Raw genomic sequence first — 21,265 nt, 5'->3', positions numbered from 1 at the left:
AAAAAGAACCAGAAAAAAACCCAAAAGTACATGGCAAGGGCTGTCTTTTGCCGTCACGCCTCCCCCAGCGTTACCACAAAACTCATTTAACTTAAAAGACTCCATACCGACAGGGACATAGAATCATAGAATCATTAAGGTTGGAAAAGACCTCTAGGATGGTCTAGTCCAGCCATCAACCCAACACCTCCATGCCTCCTGCACCATGTCCCGAAGTGCCACGTCTACACGGTTTTTGAACTCCTCCAGGGAGGGGGACTCCACCACTGCCCTGGGCAGCCTGGTCCAATGCTCGACCACCCTTTCAGTAAAGAAATTGTTCCTAATATCCAGTCTAAACCTCCCCTGGCGCAACTTGAGGCCATTTCCTCTCGTCCCATCACTTGTTACCTGGGAGAAGAGACCGACCCCACCTCTCTACCCCCTCCTTTCAGGTAGTTGTAGAGAGCGATGAGGTCTCCCCTCAGCCTCCTCTTCTCCAGGCTGAACCACCCCAGTTCCCTCAGCCGCTCCCCATCAGCCTTGTGCTCCAGACCCTTCCCCAGCTCCGTTGCCCTTCTCTGGACACGCTCCAGCCCCTCAATGTCTCTCTTGGAGTGAGGGGCCCAAACCCGAACACAGTATTTGAAGTGCGGCCTCACCAGTGCCAAGTACAGGGGGACAATCACTGCCCTAGTCCTGCCGGTCACACTATTTCTGACACAAGCCAGGATGCTGTTGGCCTTCTTGGCCACCTGGGCACACTGCCGGCTCATGTTCAGCCGGCTGTCGACCAGACATGGTTGACATGAAACCAACCAACCAACCAACCTGAAAAGAGCAAACTGTTTTCCAGTACTGAGCCCCTCACAGAGGTGCTCCTCGGCACCCGTGTTACCTACAGAAGTGATGAAGCACAGAGGAAAAGCAGTTGGTCGTGAGTGAAGCCAGTGAGGGGTCAGGATGGGGCTCCCTGTCCTCCTGCTCTCTGCTCCCTGGCCCTGGGCGGCACCTTCCACCCCTCCAAATCAGCAGCAGATACGGCAGTGACAGAGTAGGTGGCTTCACCACCTTTAGCTAGCCTGCGTCTCAGCTTCCTCCTGCGTGAGCTGGTACAAGGGCACTTCAGAAGCAGTCGGTGCCTATGTTTGGGGAGCTTTATACCTGGGCTAAATAATATTAAAAAATTGCAGGGGAATCACAAGGCTGGTTTTGCTCAGAGCAGCCATCAACAGGGCGTAGGTACAGGGTCCAGCGTAATCTGGGCTGTGGTGAAGCGAAGGCTGAGGGCAGCCATGGAGCGAGGGAGGCGGGAGGACCGGGACCCCATTGCCTTGCAGAGGGGCTCCCTGCGGGCCCCGGGCCCTCCCCACGTCTGTGATCTCATTATGGGGCATATTCCAGAACCACCAGGCAGACAGGGTTTCAGAGGCGATGTTGGAGGGCCAGGACAAAGCCCTGTAGCACCTCAGAGAGAAGCACCTTCCACTGCCTCAGCCTTCAACATGGGCGATAGCTTGGTGCCCACCGGATATTCGTCGTCACACATGGAGAGGAAGATGAGTGCTATGGCTTGCACCGTCTTCAACGAGCTTCGCCTGGAAGGGAAACTCTGTGATGTGATCATCAGCGTGGATGGTATTGAATTCAACGCTCACAAGAACATCCTTTGTAGCTGCAGTCACTATTTCAGGTCAGTGCCTGAAACAAGAGGGGATGGGGAAAAACTACTTCCTAGTCTGCGTCACATTGTCTTAAAACTCTCATCCAGCAGTTACCCATAGTCCTGGTACCTGCCTGGACACCAGAATTAATCCACAACCTAATCTAATTAATCCACAACCTAACCTAATCCACAACGATCTAATAGCAGGTCTGGAAGTGGCATCTGATGAACCCCCAGATGCGGTGCAGGGCTGGGAGCGTGGCCAGCCTGGCTTATCTGCCATCGGGTGGGAGGTTTTCCTTCCCCACACACCATTATTCTCTGGTACTCTTGTTGAAGCAAGGTGACCACTCGCCCTGTTGCCCTCTGTCCTCAGCCGGAGGCTGTGACTCCTTTTTGAAACAACCAGCTAGTAAAACATTAATTAATAAACTACATGGCCTCCCAGCATGGCTACTGCTAGAGCCCAAATTGGTGCCCGGGGAAGAAGGCACAGGGGATAACGGGGTCAGGGTTTAATGCAGCGAAGCGGTTTTTTCCCCCAGCACTGCTTTGTTTTTCCAGGGCTTTGTTTACCAGCAGCTGGAACCATGCAGAGAAGATAGTGTATAAAATCCCCGGCACTTCACCTGAGATGATGAGGCTCATTATTGAGTATGCCTACACCAGGACAGTACCGGTCACGGCTGACAACGTTGAAAGTTTGCTAACCGCAGCAGACCAGTTCAATATCATGGGCATCATCAGACTGTGCTGCGAGTTCTTAAAATCCCAGCTATGCTTGGAAAATTGCATCGGCATCTGCAGACTCACAGATTATTACCACTGCCCCGACCTGCGAGAAGCAGCCTATGTGTTCATCCTCCATCACTTCGAGGAGATGACCAAGGTGTCTACAGAGTTTCTAGACCTCTCCGTCAACGAGCTAAAGCACATCATTGAGAAGGACGAGCTCAATGTGAAACAAGAAGATGCTGTGTTCGAGGCTATTCTGAAATGGATCGCTCACGACCCGCAGAACAGGAGGCAGCACATCGCAGTCTTGCTGGGCAAGGTCGGTGCTGTCACAGCGTGGGCCCGGGCGGCTCTGCAGAGCTGGGTACGGGGCAGCCGAGCCAAAGTCGCTTTATTTTTCTTATAAGACCGGAAGAAACTGCAGCTTCCTAACACTGCTCACAAGGAAGTGTGCTTTCAGACCCTTAGGCTATTGCTATGCTGGGGCACGGGTTGAAGATCCTGCGCTGGGGTTGGGACAGACCTTTTAAGTGCACATTTTCTCGCGTTTAGAGCTTAAGTTTAACTGTTCCTCACATCCAGGAAGGGCCAAATTTCACATGGGATGACATTATCGCTACATACACAAAGCTGATGAGTGTTTGCCTAGACAAACTATACTATGCAAATAGCAGCAGGCGTTAGGGCAGTTTCAGTCTGCATACAGGAAAGCACCGTGCCAAAGCAACGGCACACTCCCTGCCATGAAATCAAATGATTTACCCTTGCACACCCCTTTCTGGACTAGCTAAAAACTACACATTTAATTCTCTGGTTCTCTAATAAGCTTTAAACAACACTGTAGCCTGAAAGCAAAGCCATCCAGCATTGGAGCTATCCATGAAGGATACCAAAGAGTAAAGCACCTGCATTAATATTCTAACCTCCTTTTTCCATTTTTCAGGTTCGACTGGCACTGATGCAAGCAGAATACTTCATGAACAACGTCAAAACGCACGATTATGTGAAGGACAACGAGGAGTGCAAAGTTCTCATCATAAACGCACTGACAGAAATGTACAACCTCAATATGCACGGCCCATCTTACTCGGATTTCGCCAACCCGCTCAGTCGGCCTCGCCTGCCCTATGCCATCTTGTTTGCTATCGGAGGCTGGAGCGGGGGGAGCCCGACCAACGCCATTGAGACGTACGATGCCCGTGCAGACAAGTGGGTGAACGTCACATGCGAGCAAGAAAGCCCCCTTGCCTATCATGGCGCTGCTTATTTAAAAGGCTTTGTCTACGTTATCGGAGGATTTGACAGCGTGGATTATTTCAACAGCGTCAAGCGGTTTGACCCACTGAAGAAAACATGGCAGCAGGCCGCACCCATGCACTCGCGGCGCTGCTACGTCAGCGTCGCCGTTCTTAACAACTTCATCTACGCCATGGGAGGGTTTGATGGATACATGCGCCTCAACACAGCAGAACGGTACGAGCCAGAGACGAACCAGTGGACACTGATTGCTCCCATGCACGAGCAGAGAAGCGATGCGAGTGCAACCACGCTGCATGAAAAGGTAAACAGGCCATGAGATTACAGAAAGCAGGTAAGGTTGAAGTATGGCGAGTGGGACAAGGAACCAAACATCAGCATGCAGCATTACACAGCGAGCAAGTGCCTGTCCTTTCGCGTGGCACGTATCGAGGCAGGGACTTTCATGGAGCTCAGCCAGTGATAAACACAGCTACCACTCTGAGTTTTCACCTAGATAGAAAAGAGGAGCTGTGGGAGCAGGAAAGGTAACAAATGCTCCCTTTAACGTGACAGATCATTTAAAATAAAGAGGAAGAAAGTTCACATAAACCTTATTCATTAAATCCTGGAGCTACAGATACAAAGCTCTCTAAGAGGCAGCAACTGACTGGCGTGGCAGAGATGCAGACAGGAGTGGTAAAACTCTTCCGAGCTGCTTACCCATAGCCCACTTGCTGCCGGACTGCAGCTTTCCTGGCCACAGGTCCAATACCATGCCTATCTGCTCCATGCAGTTCAGGAAATAAAGGGTCTCAATCCTGCTGGCCTGAGTAACTCACTGCACTTTTATTACTTCAAACCCAGGATGACCATTCCCATTAAAAACAAACCAAACCCAACCCCTCAGAATCCAGCCACGCCATTCATTTTCTCCTCGATGTGTTCTCCCACCAAGAGTGTAACTGCCCTGCTCACACTTTTTTTTTCCTCCTGTAAACAGGTGTATATATGTGGTGGCTTCAACGGAAATGAGTGCTTGATCACAGCTGAAGTATACGATGCCACAACAAATCAATGGACCTTTATAGCCCCAATGAGAAGCAGAAGAAGTGGAGTAGGCGTGATCGCGTACGGAAACGAAGTGTATGCGGTAAGGGAGAAGCGGCACCTCTGCTGTAACACCACCCAGCACTTCAGTACTTAGTTTTGCTAATCTCCATTTCCTAGATTTTCAGGCTGGCCATTTGCTTTTAAGTGAGATTTAGGGAAGAGTCAGAGCCAGAATGGTTGATACACCGCCTGAGAATACTACACCTGCACACTTTTTAAAATGAAAAATGTGTGGACAATTTTTAAGCAGCTGCAGCAAAGAAATTATTTTCTGCTGCTGCTAACAGCATTAGCAGCACAGAACATTTGCTTGGTCCTGTTTATCCTATCTATGTACTGCATTTAAACTTTGTAGAAGCGTAAAATCTGACAGTTGCACAAAATAACTTTTGGAAGCTCCAGAAAGAACAAGGGAGCAGTCTGCAATAAGCGAGCATTGTGTTTTGAGATCACACGCTCTCAGCAATGCTCAAACCGAAGTCAGTGAGGCAGGAGCAGTTACCACCTTACTTGTGTGTGAAATGATTCGGCTGACTTCGCGGGTGAGGAAAGGCCTGTTTTGACTCTGTACCTTTGGCATCCACAGGTAGGAGGATTTGATGGAGTCAACCGGCTTCGGAGCGTGGAAGCGTACAACCCCATTGCCAACACGTGGCGCACAGTCCACACCATGTTCAATCCTCGCAGCAACTTTGGCATTGAAGTGGTGGATGATCTTTTGTTTGTGGTTGGTGGCTTTAACGGTTTTACCACGACTTTCAACGTTGAGTGTTACGATGAAAACGCTAACGAGTGGTACGATGTTCACGACATGGGCATATACCGTAGTGCTCTGAGCTGCTGTGTGGTGCCAGGTCTATCTAATGTTGGGGAGTACGTTGCCAGACGAGACTGCTACGCGGACAACTCTTCAAAGGAAGTCAGGTTCACTTCTTCAGCAAGTAGCCTGCCTGTATAAACAGCCCCACTTGGCTAATAAAGTCTTCTGAGCAGCAAGTGAATTTATTCACTTATTCTAAAATAAAAACAATTGATACAGGCCAAAAGAATAATTGGTACCTAAAACTTTCATTCTATGGCACCACAAAATGTGTGTATCAGCCACAGCCTGCATAGCAACTTACAAAAATAAAAGGTACCAACAGAATGCTAGAGAAATAAAAGGTTTATTTTCATTAATTCACTTATTACAATAAACTTTAGGACAGTGTACTTAAGGTAAAGACCATGACAGTAGGATTTGTTTCGAACAGCCTATACACACATACTACTTTACCTTACTGGAAGTAAGTACAGGAGTGCTGCTTCCCCAAGCAATCTGTTGAAGTGTACATTAATACCAACAGGAGAGTACAGCTGCCGTGATCCACAGTGACATGGACCTATGAGGAGTATCTGACTATTAATGGTCTTCAAACATCTCATTAGTTCCACACTTTACATTCATATTAGTAATAGGATTAGATCCTCAGGAGCACCTGTTTTATCAGACTTCCGCTCAGGACTGTCCAATTAGAGATATGATTTATACCCTAACATAATGTGGACATAGCTGAAAATAAATCTAAGCCCTAAACCACTTATTTTAAGCTTGCTTTTTAAAGCTCATTGAATGTTACGACATACTATTACAAGGTTGTGTTAAAAATAACCTAAAAAGTTGCAATTCTTTGTGACTCAGTTTGTCAGTAGTGACCAGTCTATTCCGTGACGCACAAGTTGAGCCAATAGTTCTGATTTTAACATTTACTGTAATGGAGAAAAATTATATCGAAATAGCATAGCAGAATGCTTGGCATAGTAATTCATAATGCATGCTAAAAAGATGGCATGTTTTCTTCATTTCTGGAGTGGTATCCTACTATGTGCAAGAGAAAGTCTTATTAAAAATACATACAAACCCAGCATACTAACAGAGTATTCAGGTAGTTATAAAATATTATGTACACGGATGGCACCTAGAAATTACTACAATGACAGCCGAGTCTAGGCAGGATGTGTCCTACTCCACTAGTACTTTGAGAAGACAGGACGTGAAACATGCATTTTGTGGCACGTATTCAGTACAGGTATAGAGGTATGATTGTCATAAGGAGGAGGAAAAACTCCACCTGATGTTCTTTTACATTAGGAAGGCCAGAAGCAGCCTTCTAATACTTCACTGAATACACGCTAGGATCTTACTGACATTTAACTAGCCACTATAAACACATTGAAAGAATTCCCAGGCTTTTGTTTATAGGATCATTTTATAAACACCCAGCAAGCTACGGCAGTCAAGGGCCACAAGGAATTTGTTATGTGATTCAGAGGTTAGTGGGCTAAATTACAGCCGGAGTCAATAATGCAATTCTTCCGAACACCTACATGTGATACAATGGATAGTTAGACTTGTCAGTTAAAAACCATGTGCAATGCAATTGGTCCGCTTAAAGTCAAGGCTAAAAAAACCCCCAACTACTTAAAAATTCCACAGAATTGGCATAGCAGAAGTTAGAGCAAACCAGTGCTGTTCACGGTGCCCATCACTCACCATGCAAACAGAACATACGGAGATACAGTGCATCATATACAGAATCATGGCTGGCATTCACAAGTTAAGCTGTCCAGACACTAAGCTGTTTTGACAGCTTCGAGTGGAATGTCTTTAGTAAACTATACAGCTTGTATGTCAGCCAAAAGTTCTCATGGTAAGTGCAATATCAATTTCGCTTAGAAAAAGAAAGACTGCAAGAAGTTTGTTCTTGCATCTAACTTTGTTGCATGCTGCCACACGTTAAACTATTTAGTTCATATTCCAACCGAAATAATAATTGTGGTATTTGTTGTCCGGATTTGTTGACAGACTACAAGAGGGCTTTGACAGAGCTGTGGTGGTCTGACATACTACCATCCTTCGACTGCTTGTTAAAAATCCCTACAGCAAAGTCAGTGGGATGGAGTACGCAAAATCTTCTCAGCTGCTTCTGTGCAAAGTCTGGTAAAATATCTTAGAATCAGCTCCCACAAATTTAAGTTAAATCAATGGATTTAGTACTAAAGCTGTGAGGCATTTTCACACTTCTATTCACAAACCCTGCTGTAGGGGCAGCAATTCCTAAACTACTCCAGCCAAATCTGCAAGAGTTCATGGGCCAAACACCACTGATTAACCCCTTGCTTACAGGCCTGCATGAGCTGATTTGGTAACAGTCACTTCTGAACATCAGCCTTAAACCTGAACAAGCTTACCTATTTCCTCTCTTGCATTAGGCCAGCACCGTACAATTTAATCTGCCCTTGCATAACAATCCAACAGGCAAATAAAATACAACACGGTTACCACAGATCAGTAAATTGAGACTAAACTGTTAAGATTTTCAAGGTTTGTATTTTTTTTAAACAAGGCTAGGTTATTCTATTACAAAAAGACAAGTTATTGATATCAAAAGTGGCAAGTGAACTGCAAAGTGGAGTATTAAGGGATGTACACATCAGAGAAACCTTTACACACGATGTGGTTGAAAGACTTACCCAGTGTTTCAGATATGATCTAGGTTGCCTGCTGAATTGGAAAATGAGAAGTATCAGCTCAGAAAGCTAAACAATTAAAAAACAAAACAAAACAAAAAACCAAACTGTTTAGAAGTTCTTTTGCAAAGAAGTTGCCCACATCAAAACCACCAGCAAATCATCCCATGAACCAAAGACAGCAAACAGATTCTCCAACAATGTTTGTCTACAGAAATTCTGGAACACCCTGGTTACTCCTCCCTTTCCCTTCCCTAAGATCCTGAGTTAGGTCGCATGTGAAAACCTGGAACGTTCAAATGAAGGGAAGGATGGGGAAGAAGAGGAGGTAGGAAGGATGCACTGAATCCGCTAGTAACCTAAACCGTCCTGGAGCTCTTCGGATCAGGGAGGAGTGTTCAGTGGGACAGTTAACTGAGAGGCAGTGATACTCTGAAGGAAATATTCCACATTCTGTTCCTTGGGAGTATAGCAGTAAGCAAACCAGAGCCAACCAGGGCACTGGTTTATGTAAAACCACCTCAAAACGCCAAGAAGTATTTAAATCAGCTTAAATCTTACCGCCACAGTAAGTGGGGAAATTCACGTATTTAGAGACTATGAAAACTCAACTATCTCACTTCAGGAGGAACACCAAGTGCCAATTTGGTAAGGAGCACTGCAGCACAGCTACTGTAAGTTTCTCGGGAAAGTATACCGAAGGCAAAGGGTACTGATTGTCAAAGACAGGCTGGAAACAGGCTCGTGGGGGTTCTTCGAGTCGCTTTTTCACTAGAATTCCAACACGTGCAACATTTGAGAAAGGATCTACAAGTAGCTCAGGTTTCAATCTATTACTGTGAAACAATCTCATTCTTACTAATCCACACTGACAGAAGTGAATAGTCAATGTTGGTGGGTGCCTACTTCGCTGGTTTTCACTCCTTTAATCAGGCTGATTGTTGACCCAAGTTTCTAATGAAGCTGTCAAAGACAAACTCAAAGCATCTTCAGATACACCTGAAAAAAATCTACTGCCTCAAGTTCTCCGTTTTAGCAAGTGTCTTGTGTTCTACCAATCATCCATTTATAAACAAACTCTGCAGCCTCTCTACAACATACAGATACAAAATATTTAATACACATAGAAACATCCTGAAGTAATTTTATAAAGAAAGATTGTGCTTCTGTTTTCATACATAGGTATAACTATTGCACTTGCCTCCAACTTGGGAAAGCTAAGTACACTAACACCAATTATACGTGAAGTTTAGTCACTGAGAAGGAGAGAATCAAAGGAATGTCAATATGTAAGTGCAAATAAAACAGGTGCTTTCAAGCACACACAAATGTAACCACTAAATTATTAAGATAGAGATCTTTGATTTTCAAAATAGAACTGTTAGAGACTAACTCTACAGAAATCCTTGAAAACAAAGATCTGAAGAAGCCCATTACAGGCTACAGTTTTTCCCTGGGCACCATTAAGTAATACTGTTGGATTCACATAGTTTCTCAATTCCCATCCATCCTCAGTTTCTGAGCTTCTTCATTTTCAATACATAAGAGATGCTGCTTTTATGCATCAAATCCAATCAACACCCTCATGTCTTATAAAGACATATCAAGCCCAACGAAATGGTTTAGCACAGTATTTCCTAGATTCACCAGGAGGAGTGATATTCCAGAAAACTAGCACTCAATCTGCGAGCGTGGCATTCTCCGTAAGCTTAGGGAGTGTCGGTGTATTTCCTGCATCTGCCTTTCCTGCATCTGCCTTATTCTATCTTTTTGCCACATCAAATTTTGTGGCATAGGGTATCTTTGTGTTCCCTGCAAGCATCTGAAGGGAATTCTCACATGGCAGGCTGTTGCTCTGCAGCGAGGCTGAGGCATAGGAGGCAAAAGCATCCAGCGCTTTCTCTCAGCACAGTAACGATAGGCCTCTTTCCTGTATTGCTTGTCAATATCATCACTGTTCTTCCACCCCCCAATGATGAAAACATCATCTTTATAATAACAAATAGCTGCTCCTTCAATGCTAAGAACCTCTGGAGGTAAGCTTTCAAGTATTTCATCTGAGGCTCTGCCAGAGATCTTCATCTTGGCTTCCTCATTATCTATAGGGTAACTCTTGGGGCAGCACGATGCTGTATGGTAAAAGTTTGTGTTAGCAACAGACATCTGAAAAGAGCAATAATTATCAATGAGTGGCAGAGACTCCACATCCTGCCACTGCCTTGTTTCAGCATCGTATCTGATAATAACCGCCCTCAATCCATCTTCGCTATCACTGTCAACGGGGGTACGAGCAGCAACATAAACAAACCGGTCTTCTACAGAAACAGCTTTGACATCACGAAGAATCTTTGGTGCTGACTCCAGGTTAAGCCATTTGTCTTGCTCAGGATTATAAATGGCCACATCTTTAAAGCCAGGACTGAAATTGCCATGTCCACCGATACTGTACAAGTTTCCTTTAACTTCAGTAAGGCCAAAAGAATGCTTTCTGGTTATTAGATTTGACACTTGCTCCCAAATATTTCTGTTTGGATTGTACCTTTCTACAGTCTTGGCAAAGCCTGGTTCCATGGAGCCAGCCACATAAACATAAGATTCTGTCACAGCAACAGCATGCCCATCAAGATGATTATGTATGTGCGGTAAGTTTACCCACCTATCTTCATCGATGAAATACCCTACGCACTCACTCAAGTAATCTCCTCCCTCCGACACACCACCAATCACCATAATGACGTCCATGTTTTGTCCAAAACGCGGCAACAACGCTACAGGACAAGCAGAATGTTGTAGATTACCAGACTGCAAGTTCTCAGACCGCAAGGCATGACTCTCCACGGCTTCAGACACTAATTTAACACAGGCTTCGTTGCTCGATACCAGCCTTTCAGATTTGACGTGGCGAGTAAGGTAAGTGGGCTTCATCTGAGACAATCTAAGCAGTTTAAAGAGATCTTCAAAGTACCTCTCTCTTTCCTCAGGATTCTTCTGAACCCACTTCAAAACAGTCTCAAAGAGGATTTCTTCAGAGTCCACTGTGATCTCCGAGTCTGAGAGCCAGTCTCTGATGAGGTGAAAGGGCAAAGTGTAGAACTCCTCATCTTGGATAACTCTGTGGAAGTTTCTCCTGATCATATCCTGAGCTTTGAGGGCCAGCTGATTCAAGGAATACATGTGGGCTAAGCTGTGAACCGCAACGCAGTTAGAGAGGTTGAGCTTCTTCTTCAGAAACTCTCCACAGAACTCTTTTAACCGGGTCAGTAGAAACCTGCAGAACAAACGAACAGGGGTGATGTTGCGGCCCGGTTGCCGCCGGTGCGGTCGCGGCCAGCCCCCCCCCGGCCCGGGCCCCGCTCACCTGTCGGCCATCTCCAGCACCTCGTGGACGTTGCCGGGGCTGACGCGGATGGTGCCGGTGTACATGAAGCCGACGACGGCCTCCACCGTGTCGGGGTCGGGGCCGCCCTCCGAGCTCCACTTCTGCAGCTCCACGCGGCCCGAGCGCGACTCCGCGAAGCCCCCCGACAGCAGCGGCGTGAAGTACTCGGTGGCGGCGGCCAGGACGGAGCGGTGCGCCCGGTACTCCCGGGCCGCCCCGGGCCGCCCGCCGCCGAAGGCCAGAGTGATGTCGCAGTAGAGGCCGTGGCGGCGCTGCTCGTTCTGCCGCCAGGCCAGGTCGGAGCAGTGCGCCGGGCACCCGAACTCCTCCGCCTCCGCCTCCCCATCCACCCCGCCGCCGCGCGGGCCCCCACCCTCCGCCTCCGCCGCCGGCGGGCCGGGGCCCGGCTGCGGCTGAGGGGAGGCAGCGGCCGCCGCCATCTTGTCCGACATGGCGGGTTGCGGCCAGTGCGCCTGCGCGCGGGGCGCCGGCGGCGCGAGTGACGTGCGCCGCGCTGCCCCCTGGCGGTGAGGTGGTGCCGCCGCCGCAGGTAAAATGGCGGCCGGTGCCTTGATGGGGAGTCGGCACAAGAGCAGCGGCCGGCGGGCCCCGTCCCCTCAGCCCGGGCCGCCGGCACCTGGGGACCCCTGCTGCCCTGAGGGCAGCAGGGATGTGACCGAGGTGAGTGCCCCCTCACTCCTCAGTGAGCAGAGAGGTCGTTTGGGCCAGCATCGCGGCAGAGGCACCAGCGCCCCCCGCTCCAGCCTGCCCGCCTCAGGTGAAAGGCGGGACGGGGCAGGCGGTCCCTGCTCCCCTCGCCCCCCAGGGCGCCGCTGCCCGGCGAGCGGGAAAAACCCGTCAGGAGGGAGCTGCACCCACGCAGGGGTTGAAGCCTGACCAGCCCCCGATGCTCTTCCATTTTGGGATGGCCCCGGTGCTGGAGGTGACAGCCGGAGGACACTGGTGTGACAGCTGGAGCACCTGCCAGTGGTCCCTGTGATTTAGCACAAAGGGAGCTTGCTATGCACGTTGCAGTTGCAAGGGAATTAGATTGCTTTGCCAAACTGCATAGGTACCACAGACCAGAAATACATGCATAGTTTTATTCAGAGCCTTGAGCTATCCTTTTGATTATTTTTCTCCTTAACATCACTCTCTCAGGCAAGCTTGCAGGGAAGGGACTGGACATGAGGAATTCACTCACTCCAAGTAAGGTACACTTTTTTTTTTGTTAACTAGAATGAAGAATGATTATTTCAATGTTTACTATACAACATGATACAGTTCCCTAACTCTTGTACAATGCTGTCTCAGTTATCTATAATTACTTTCCTCCTCCTTCTTCTCCCATTTGCTAAATTTTGTCTCAACACACACTGAAACAGGACAGGTTAAGTGGAAAAAGAATAAATTGGTAGTGTATTGTTTATTTGAGTTAGGTTACAATACAGAGACAAGTAGGACGCTGAAGTTATTACCGAGATTATTTTTGCATCTGCAGATAACATGAGTGACATTCCATATACCAGCAATCTAACAGTAAATGAGAAGTTGTTTGCATAAATACAGACACTGGAATACATGTAGTTTCACAGTTTTAACAGCAGTATGTTACAACTTTACACCTTAAATTACTACACCAGAGTTTGAGTAACATTGGTTATACATCAGCAGTGGTCCCACTATTCAGGATACAATCAGACTGAAGATGAGAACACAGTAAAAAAATTGAAAAACAACAAAAAAAGCCCAAGTCATGGCTTATGGGAATGATGGGTACTTTCCCCTCTATCGGGAAAAGTTACAGCTTGTTACCAGATTAATGGATCTTCCACAAGTTCAGCAAGACTGCACCTAGGAGCAAAACCCTTAAAATCTTTTCTGGGAACAAAATGAAACGAGTAGAAAAAATAAAAAAAGTGAGAGACAGTATTAAAATACAGCAGGTAACATGGAACATCACAAGTTTTGGTTTTTATTAGAGTAAGTTTCTATTCTTATAAAACAGTTGCTTTGCACAGTTTGACCAGGCAGCTCAATGTCTATGTACCAATGGCCTTTATACATCAAAGTCCCATTTGTGGCTGTCCTCTGTGCAGGCTTCTGTCTTCTTGAAGTGACATTCTGAGGCAATACTACAGGTTCTCACATAGTCATGTGCTCTGGTAAAACATAGGATATGTCATCCCATGGGTGACGGTACAGACCTTGCTTCAATCTCTTCTGATCCAGGTAGTGTCCTAAAACAAAAGTGATTTATGTTACAAAACGTCTGCTCCTCCTCCTCGTCTTACTTTGCCTTGAAAAAAAACTTTAATTTCTATATTGCTACAATTAGCATTTTAGACTGAGTCCCCAGAGGTTCATGTGTCTCACGTTCATGGTGGCAGGGCATCCCCTAGTAGGAGGGAAGGGGCAGAAAGACAGCAAACTTACCAATGAATCCCATACTCCTGCCTAGTACAAAGATGCCATTAAGAGCTCCTATGTCAATATATTCATCTGCTTCTTCCCTGCAAGAGAAAAGAAATTAAATAGTTCCTCATAGTGATCTATTTAAGGAATCAATCTTGGAAAGGCTACGAGCCTGCTCTAGTGCCAGCAGCAACACCGAATTCATGTGAAAGCTTCCTTCCCCCAAGTCCAGGCCACATTTCCTTCACAATGTCCTTCTGAAATCCTGGCCCCACATGAGCTGGCAGTATGGCTCCCATCATTTTTATAGGACCATGACCTAAGAGAAACAGCCTACTACCTACTTACCGTGTGAAAGAGCCACAATTCCTGAGTACGTCAACAAAGGCAACTCCAATAAAGCCATCTACATTCAGGATAAGATTTGGTTTCTGCAGGAAATGAAAACACACCCCAATAAAGATGTTAACGGTGGCAAATGATGTTCACTGGCAACTTCCATCCTCAAGGGTAATTTGAGGGTTGCCTATTAATTGTGGGCACACAAGCCTAGCGATAGAAAAGGCTGTTCAGCAGGGTGAGCAAGAGCCATGCTTAACGCAAATGATGGAAAACCAGCCCCAAACAATGGGCCTGCATTTGGTTCAAACCACATAAATTATCTGCCACAGCCCATCGTACATGCTAGCTCTGCCTCAGATTTCAAGAATACAGTAGTTCCAGATATACTGTGGACAACACAGAGAATGGGTTTTGGTTTGTTCAACATTTTCTCAGTGTCCAACAAATGTCTTCAGCCTTACCATCTGTAGTTGCGCTTGGCCCAAAGTCTACCATGGAAAAACAAAACCCCAGCAACAATTTATGAAGCATTGCAGTTAAAATACAGTATTAACCCCATGTCACTTGTCCATCAGTAAAAGTGCTCAAGAGGAGATAAATACTAGTGTGTTTCACCTTAGAAGTTGTAATTTTTTCTACTTCAAGTGCATAGTCCAACAGTGGGGTGGCAGGGAAATGCTGCTTCACGTAGTCTTTAAGAATCTGAACTCTCATGTCTGGGTTATTTATCTGCAAGTTAAGAACACATTACAGTCACAGATGTTGCCTCTTACACAGGTACTTGCCATAAGCTTTACTATTTGTAGGTTTAGGATTTATAAGTCCTGAGAATTTGGTCAATAGCTGCCTCTGAAAGTTGCTAATTTTCTTTCCCTCAGTTTTTTTCTCTCCCCCACCCCTCTTAAAAAACCAAACAAACCTCCAGTTTGTACTAATGCAGTTTTCTTACCGATTTGACCCTGTGTCCAATGCCCATGATCAGTTTTCCTTCTTTCTTCATCTTATTCACAAACTCCATAGGGATAATCCCACTGTCAAAGGCTTTGCTGAACATTTTAGCTGCAGCATCCAGTGCTCCACCAAACCGGTCACCCTGGGTGCAATACACAAAGGGAATTATAGCAAAGGACTCCACAGTTAAGGTACAAAACAAGCACAAGATTATCTTCCCCATCTACCCTGCCTGTCAATGTGGCATTCATGAAATTAAAGGCAGGCACCTGAGATAAAGCATCTATCTATAACTCAATACAAGTGTCAATATGTAGCCAATACGTCTCCACTAGAGACGGAGTGTGGGGGGAAATGCAATCTAAAGTCTGTTTTATTCACATTTTTACTTGTTAAGTGTTGGAAGAGACTAGGCAACCATATAGGGACAATGCTGACAGCAGTTTGGCCTCTACAAAAATATTTCTAGACTCAAGAGACATCAACATAGTCTTACTTACTAGAAAAGTGGACTAGGTTATAAACCTAGAGCATCAAGCTATTGGAGTTGAATTCAACAGAAAGTCAAAGTGTGAGTGAACAGATACAATGGCTCTGCAGCCAATCTAAATCTTAAATGAACAGTAATAAAACCTGGACAGAGTAATGAGTCACAAAGCTAAATCTTCTGGGGATTAAGTACTTACAATAGTAAGAAGGCCTGAAGTGAGACTGGAGACAAGATCTTTTCCAGCTCTTGCACAGACAATGGTGTTGTGGGCTCCAGATACAGCAGGCCCATGATCTGCTGTTACCATCAAACACATCTCAATGAACTGGCAGGCATACTTTGGTAACCTGAGCAAGGAAGAGACTGAAGTCATTTATTGTAAAGAAAACTGAGTAACAAGATGCTTGATGTTATACTGGACAGTGACTTTTGTTTTAGGCGTATGCTTGAAAGAAGTAGAAGAGAGAAAGGGAGCTGTAGGGTCACAATACCCATCAGTGCATCCTAATGTCTTTCTCAGAGATCAGATTTTTATTCAGTTTCCACAGGAGCTATTTAGCTGAGGGTCAGTTTTGTAGGCTGAGTTTGCACACACTCAGCTGACTGATCAGCAAGTGGGTCCCCTTGAGGAGAGCCACAAGGCTATGCTACAGTTCTGTTCATCCTGTTCTGCTGAGCCAGAGATTCCAGCTAGTGCCCAGAGTGCCTCTAATGAAAGCGGGATCAGATGAAGGCAGCAAGCTTCTGCCATTCAGAAGGTTCCCTGTAGGTTGGTTAGCAAATGTTTGTAAACTCCCCAATCTCTCCAGAGTCGAGGTGACAGTTATAATACACAAGTAGTCAGAGAGCATGAAGCAAGCCTAGAATAGAGAAATTTCCTCAATGCACCACAAAACTTGCGGAAAACTTCATCCCAAGACTAAAAGATACTGTACAAGGCCTTGAAATGTTGATGTGGTCTCAGAGGAGGGGATAATAGAGGTGGCATTTCCAACGAATCTACGTTCACAAAGGAATCCTGGAGTTACTTTTGTGCTTAAAAGTCTATTAATAAACAAGCAAAACTTCAAGCCAAAGAATTTGAGGGCTTTCACAAAAAGCTGCCTCACCTCCTTTGAAACCAGAGCAGGCCCAGAACCCCTCCAATTCCCATCTCTTCTTTGAAGACCTCAGTGATTGGCATCCCAGCATAAATCAGTTCCTGACCTCTCTCATCACAGATGCTTGTCATAAAGGAAGCCGGTTTGCGGATCAGACCCAGCTCCTGAAATGGCAGCATAAAGATGGGATTTTTAAACATTCCACATTAGAAGCAAGGGGCAGTAGGAGGCAGAGTGGTCAAACAGCAATGCTTTAAGCTTGCCCTCAGAGCGGCTTCCACAGCCTAGAACCAGCGTAGCCAAGTGAGCTCACAAATAACACTATAAAGTGCAAGATTAAAACCCCAAGGCAACACCACTATCACCATCAGCATCCAGAATCACAGCAAACATCCTGTCTGGTTTCTAAAGAACCAAAAAGCAGGTAAAACAACACAGCTCACCCTTGCCCAGGAGTAATCCATTGGCACAGTTGGGGGAGGCACTTCCTCTGCTGGTTCAATCACTCTCTTGGCCACAAGATCCTGGTAGACAGACCTAGGGAGATAGTCCATTTATTAATTTAAGTCCTTTTAAGAGATACAAGGGAGGTGGTCTTAATCTAGACCTTAACCCAGAATGAATAGAAGTCGCTTTCCTTAAGCAGGAATATATTCCTTTATCAGGCTAGAATCAGTGCCCTAACAGGTTTTGTCCCCTGCTGAAGGTGCCCTGTTAGTGTGACTTACTGAATGACCTCTCCCAGCTCATCAAAACTCCGAGGAACAAACACACCAGCTTCCTTCAAGGCTTGATTCTTTGCAACAGCAGTTTCAGAAGCCTGGTTGGCACAAGCTCCTGCATGGCCAAACTGCACCTACAAACAAGAGAAGAGAGCAGTAAGGAATACAAGTTGTTTGCCTGCCTAGAGTAAAACAGAATAGAGAACTGACTAGAAAACTGGTGACAGAGGAATACCAGTGACTGCACATCTGCCTTCTTATTTGGGCTAACAGAACCCTTGGTTGCAACTGCAGTCAGTACTGCAATATGCAGGGCATTTTCTGATCTGGAATCACTCCAGGTTCCTCCATTGACATTCTGCCTAAATTCCCCCACTCTCTAGAGCTGCTTAATGCGCGTCTTTCCCATTCCCGCTCCAGAAGCGGGTGGCTATTAGAATCTGTTGCATTCCCTGGGATCTTTGGGCTCCCTTTACAAGTATGCAGAATCCCTTGGAAATCTCCAGTGGCAGACTGCTGAAGCACTAAAAGCTTTTATCATTTATATTTATTAAATTATGAATGTTAAGTTGCTACTGGCAATTCTGGAAGGTTTAGGCACAGTGAGAAAAGTTGGCTTTTTTCTTCCTGTCACGGATATGTATTTATTTCATGCATTTGCCCCTATTTTTGCACATACCTCTGAAGAGAACATGGTGGCACAAGTACCAATACACCAGCACACCACTGGCTTGGTGATACGACCTTCTTTAATGCCCCTGCAGATCTTATACTCTTCTGTGCCTCCAATCTGCAGAAAGAAAGAGCTGAGGTGGCTCAAAACTTTGCACTTTGTAGAAACCAGCTCCGAGATGCACATGGAAGTGTTACTTGGATTTTTATTCTCCTTTTTCATTGAGTAGCAGCTGAAGGCTCAGAACAAAGCCTCCTTATTTGGTGGTTGCCTTTTTTTTTTTTAAAGTAGGGGAGACTGTGCTTGTCTGTGGAATAGACTCAATTTCTTTTGATTAAAGAAGCATGAAATAAAAATTCAGACATTCAAGAACAATATGAATAGCTGCCACTTATCTCTTAGCTGTTATTTAGCATCCTTGCAGCCAGGTCAGATGCTCCCAAAACAAAACACTTGGGTATTTCTCAGATAGGAGTGAACTGGTCTCACTCACCTCTCCAAGTACTACAATCATTTTCACTCCTGGAGTATCCTCATAACGCAAGACATGATCCATAAAAGTTGAACCAGGATATCTGGGTAGAATACAGGGAAAATGGTAGAAGTTGAATTTGTTTCATAAACTTTTCTGAAAGAAGAAAAATTAACAGCTAACCTGCCCTTCTTCCTCTAAGTTACTAACGACTCTTCTGTTGACTGACTTAAAAAAAACCCCAGTGTCTTTGTTGAAGATGCAGACTCCTACCTGTCTCCTCCAATGGCCACCCCTTCATAAACCCCATCAGTGGTTCGGGAAATGATGTTGTTGAGCTCATTGGACATTCCTCCAGACCGTGACACGTAAGCCACACTGCCAGGGCGGTACAGTTTTGATGCTAAGATATTATCCAGCATGCCTCCTGTGTTGCCTATTTTAAAGCAACCTGGTTTGATCCCACCAACCTACAAGAAAATTAGAGAAAGATGTAAAGCCCTTTAAAATATACATGAAACTTAGGAACATTTCTGTAAGACAGTCTTGTCAGTGTTTCTACAAACAATGGAATACAGTAAGGTGACCTTAAAATGAGAAACTATCATGGACTTTATATGACTAAAGACAAAATGGATTGTAGGATATACTTTATCCTTCAGAGAAAGCTGATCTGAAGATTAAGACAGATGGAGAAGAGGAGAAGAAGGTCATCAGTTCTTACAGTTGCAGGCCCAATGATAGTGACTCCTTTTTTATCAGCTGTCTTGATCAGCTTGCGTGTCAGTGCCTCTGGAATGCCCTCGGCAATAATGGCAATGGTGCGGATCTGCATCAAGATAAAGAAACCCATTAGTACCCCACAGAGTTGCCACCATAAGGAACTCTGCAGGACAGAGAAGGCCAGCAGCTGCTCACAGGGCATGATCAGCCTCTCGTCAGGCCTCTGGGAGGTCACGCTGTGCACTCTCATACAGGAAGGCCCAGTGCATGGATCTGCAGTCTACTGTGACCTTCACAGCAGTCTCAGTGCACTGTTCAGAGAATTTTTTTCTCCCCCTTGCACATTAGAGCAGCAATGTATTTTAACCGACCCAACGTAATCACTCCTAACAAAGAGGTGCCAAGTTCCTCTTACACAAATTGCAAGTCAGGCGTTAGAATTTACTATGCAACTCCAGTATCCTCCTTAGAGTCTACAAGGAGTTAGAATTGAGGTATTTATCTGTTAAGTTGGAAGACCAAGCCAATTTGCTAATGCCATCATGGTTTAAGAAACACTGGTACCCTGCTGACAAGGTCTTCCTTCTTCTCTTGGGCTTCTTCTAGATCCCTCAACTCACCTGTGGATAATTCATGGTTTCAACAGTGCTGTCATAAGCAGAGCGCAGAGATGCAAAGTTGATGAGAACATCCACCTCTGGGTGCTTCCTCATGGCATCTGACATATTCTTGTAGACTGGGATCAGGATTTCTTTGTGGCCCCAATAGAACTTCTGCCTGTGGTCACCACTATAGAGGAGAAGATGAAAGAGCCCTGACTCTTAAGGCTACTGGAAAGACAAAGGGATACAGTGCATGCAGACAGAGGAGTTTACAAACCCCAATTCTCAGACACCAAGACTGACTGTGAGACTCACTAGCAAGTGAGCGTACATGGGGAGGGACCATACTAACAGCAGAAGGTTCTTCAGAGTATAGAACAGAGCAGCATATGGAAGGAGACGGGCTAATGGGGACAGAGGCATCCAGCAAGATGAATAAGCTCTCCCACAGTGAAGTTACCAGAGCCTCAATTCTACTCCAAGCTGGAAGACAGAATGAGGCACAGAAAGAGTAATGAATGAGATGCATGCAAAGCTGTGTTACTGGGCTGGAACAAATACCGGACTGGGGGAACAGCAAACCAGTATCTGCCATGAACAGCCAGGACAGCAATGTGAGGGGCAGTCAGCTTTCCAATTCTGCTACACTGAGACTCTACCCACCCTGCCCCACACACGCTGAAGGAGATGCGCCTAGGAAAGTCTCACTGTAGGTGTTGTCTTTTATATATGCTAGATGCTCCGACTGGAATTTCATTGAAGTCTATACTGTTCAGTTGTTTAAGAGTCTAGAGATACTGGCTGTGTTCCCATACTGGTACATTTGTAACAGAACATTCCAGGTTTTGCCAGGCTAGCTTCCTCCAAAAGGTCAAGCAGAATCAGATAATTATAGGTAGCCTTAAACTTTTAATCCTGTTGCTTTTTCTTAATTAAACAACTGCGACACTGCAAGGAGTTGCCACTCATCTATAGATGTGACTATGCCTGCACTCAGTTTTAGCACCCTGAGGTTTGCACTTGCTGAGAAGGTATTACAGAGCTGCAGTTATCATCAGAGCTGCGGACTAACAGCACAAGGTACTTAATTGTCAAGAGGGAAAATTCTCTGCAGGACAGAGGCTGATTAGACATCAGCTATCCTGGATATCTGTAAA

The 21,265-nt window shown here is 45.7% G+C and overlaps 4 protein-coding genes across 7 annotated transcripts in view; 2 read left to right on the top strand and 2 right to left on the bottom strand.

The window, feature by feature from the left end:
• Positions 1-1,133: 1,133 nt before the first annotated feature.
• Positions 1,134-1,763, top strand: LOC142419933 (kelch-like protein diablo). The gene has a single exon (XM_075523357.1). The coding sequence runs from the start codon at positions 1,275-1,277 to the stop codon at positions 1,761-1,763; it is 489 nt and encodes a 162-aa protein (XP_075379472.1). The 5' UTR covers positions 1,134-1,274.
• A 481-nt stretch (positions 1,764-2,244) lies between these two features.
• Positions 2,245-5,687, top strand: KLHL10 (kelch like family member 10). The gene is made up of 4 exons (XM_075523035.1): positions 2,245-2,699; positions 3,324-3,941; positions 4,620-4,769; positions 5,316-5,687. The coding sequence occupies exons 1-4, from the start codon at positions 2,280-2,282 to the stop codon at positions 5,685-5,687; spliced, it is 1,560 nt and encodes a 519-aa protein (XP_075379150.1). The 5' UTR covers positions 2,245-2,279.
• A 316-nt stretch (positions 5,688-6,003) lies between these two features.
• KLHL11 (kelch like family member 11) lies at positions 6,004-12,070 on the bottom strand. 2 transcript variants are annotated; one of them, XR_012778630.1, is made up of 3 exons: positions 11,598-12,070; positions 8,243-11,507; positions 6,004-6,111 (listed from the first exon to the last, which is right to left on the bottom strand). XR_012778630.1 is itself a non-coding variant. In XM_075523028.1 (2 exons), the coding sequence occupies exons 1-2, from the start codon at positions 12,068-12,070 to the stop codon at positions 9,911-9,913; spliced, it is 2,070 nt and encodes a 689-aa protein (XP_075379143.1). In that variant the 3' UTR covers positions 8,131-9,910. The 2 variants fall into 2 exon arrangements, 1 of the variants encoding a protein (XP_075379143.1); XM_075523028.1 differs by lacking the exon at positions 6,004-6,111 and having other exon boundaries at positions 8,131-11,507.
• Positions 12,071-13,027: 957 nt separating this feature from the next.
• Positions 13,028-21,265, bottom strand: part of ACLY (ATP citrate lyase) — a 33,269-nt gene continuing 25,031 nt past the window's right edge. For all 3 annotated transcript variants that reach the window (XM_075523222.1, XM_075523221.1, XM_075523223.1), the window contains 14 exons: positions 20,127-20,295; positions 19,508-19,612; positions 19,057-19,253; positions 18,805-18,886; positions 18,318-18,428; positions 17,645-17,772; positions 17,360-17,453; positions 16,926-17,080; positions 16,013-16,163; positions 15,325-15,468; positions 14,991-15,104; positions 14,382-14,464; positions 14,055-14,131; positions 13,028-13,858 (listed from right to left, as the gene is read on the bottom strand). In XM_075523222.1, coding sequence (XP_075379337.1) covers positions 13,764-13,858; positions 14,055-14,131; positions 14,382-14,464; positions 14,991-15,104; positions 15,325-15,468; positions 16,013-16,163; positions 16,926-17,080; positions 17,360-17,453; positions 17,645-17,772; positions 18,318-18,428; positions 18,805-18,886; positions 19,057-19,253; positions 19,508-19,612; positions 20,127-20,295 — 1,705 coding nt within the window. In that variant the 3' untranslated portion in view covers positions 13,028-13,763. The remainder of the gene's footprint in view (positions 13,859-14,054; positions 14,132-14,381; positions 14,465-14,990; positions 15,105-15,324; positions 15,469-16,012; positions 16,164-16,925; positions 17,081-17,359; positions 17,454-17,644; positions 17,773-18,317; positions 18,429-18,804; positions 18,887-19,056; positions 19,254-19,507; positions 19,613-20,126; positions 20,296-21,265) is intronic.

Source organism: Mycteria americana, chromosome 22 (assembly GCF_035582795.1).
Source record: "Mycteria americana isolate JAX WOST 10 ecotype Jacksonville Zoo and Gardens chromosome 22, USCA_MyAme_1.0, whole genome shotgun sequence".
Taxonomy (NCBI): Eukaryota; Metazoa; Chordata; class Aves; order Ciconiiformes; family Ciconiidae; genus Mycteria; species Mycteria americana.
This window is presented reverse-complemented; position numbering and strand designations above follow the sequence as displayed.

Coding starts and splice junctions, on each gene's coding strand:
- LOC142419933 (XM_075523357.1), top strand. CDS start 1,275: ATGGAGCGAGGGAGGCGGGAGGACCGGGACCCCATTGCCTTGCAGAGG.
- KLHL10 (XM_075523035.1), top strand. CDS start 2,280: ATGATGAGGCTCATTATTGAGTATGCCTACACCAGGACAGTACCGGTC. Junction 3,942..4,619: donor CAACCACGCTGCATGAAAAG/GTAAACAGGCCA, acceptor TCCTGTAAACAG/GTGTATATATGTGGTGGCTT. Junction 4,770..5,315: donor ACGGAAACGAAGTGTATGCG/GTAAGGGAGAAG, acceptor TGGCATCCACAG/GTAGGAGGATTTGATGGAGT.
- KLHL11 (XM_075523028.1), bottom strand. CDS start 12,070: ATGTCGGACAAGATGGCGGCGGCCGCTGCCTCCCCTCAGCCGCAGCCG. Junction 11,508..11,597: donor GTGCTGGAGATGGCCGACAG/GTGAGCGGGGCC, acceptor TTTGTTCTGCAG/GTTTCTACTGACCCGGTTAA.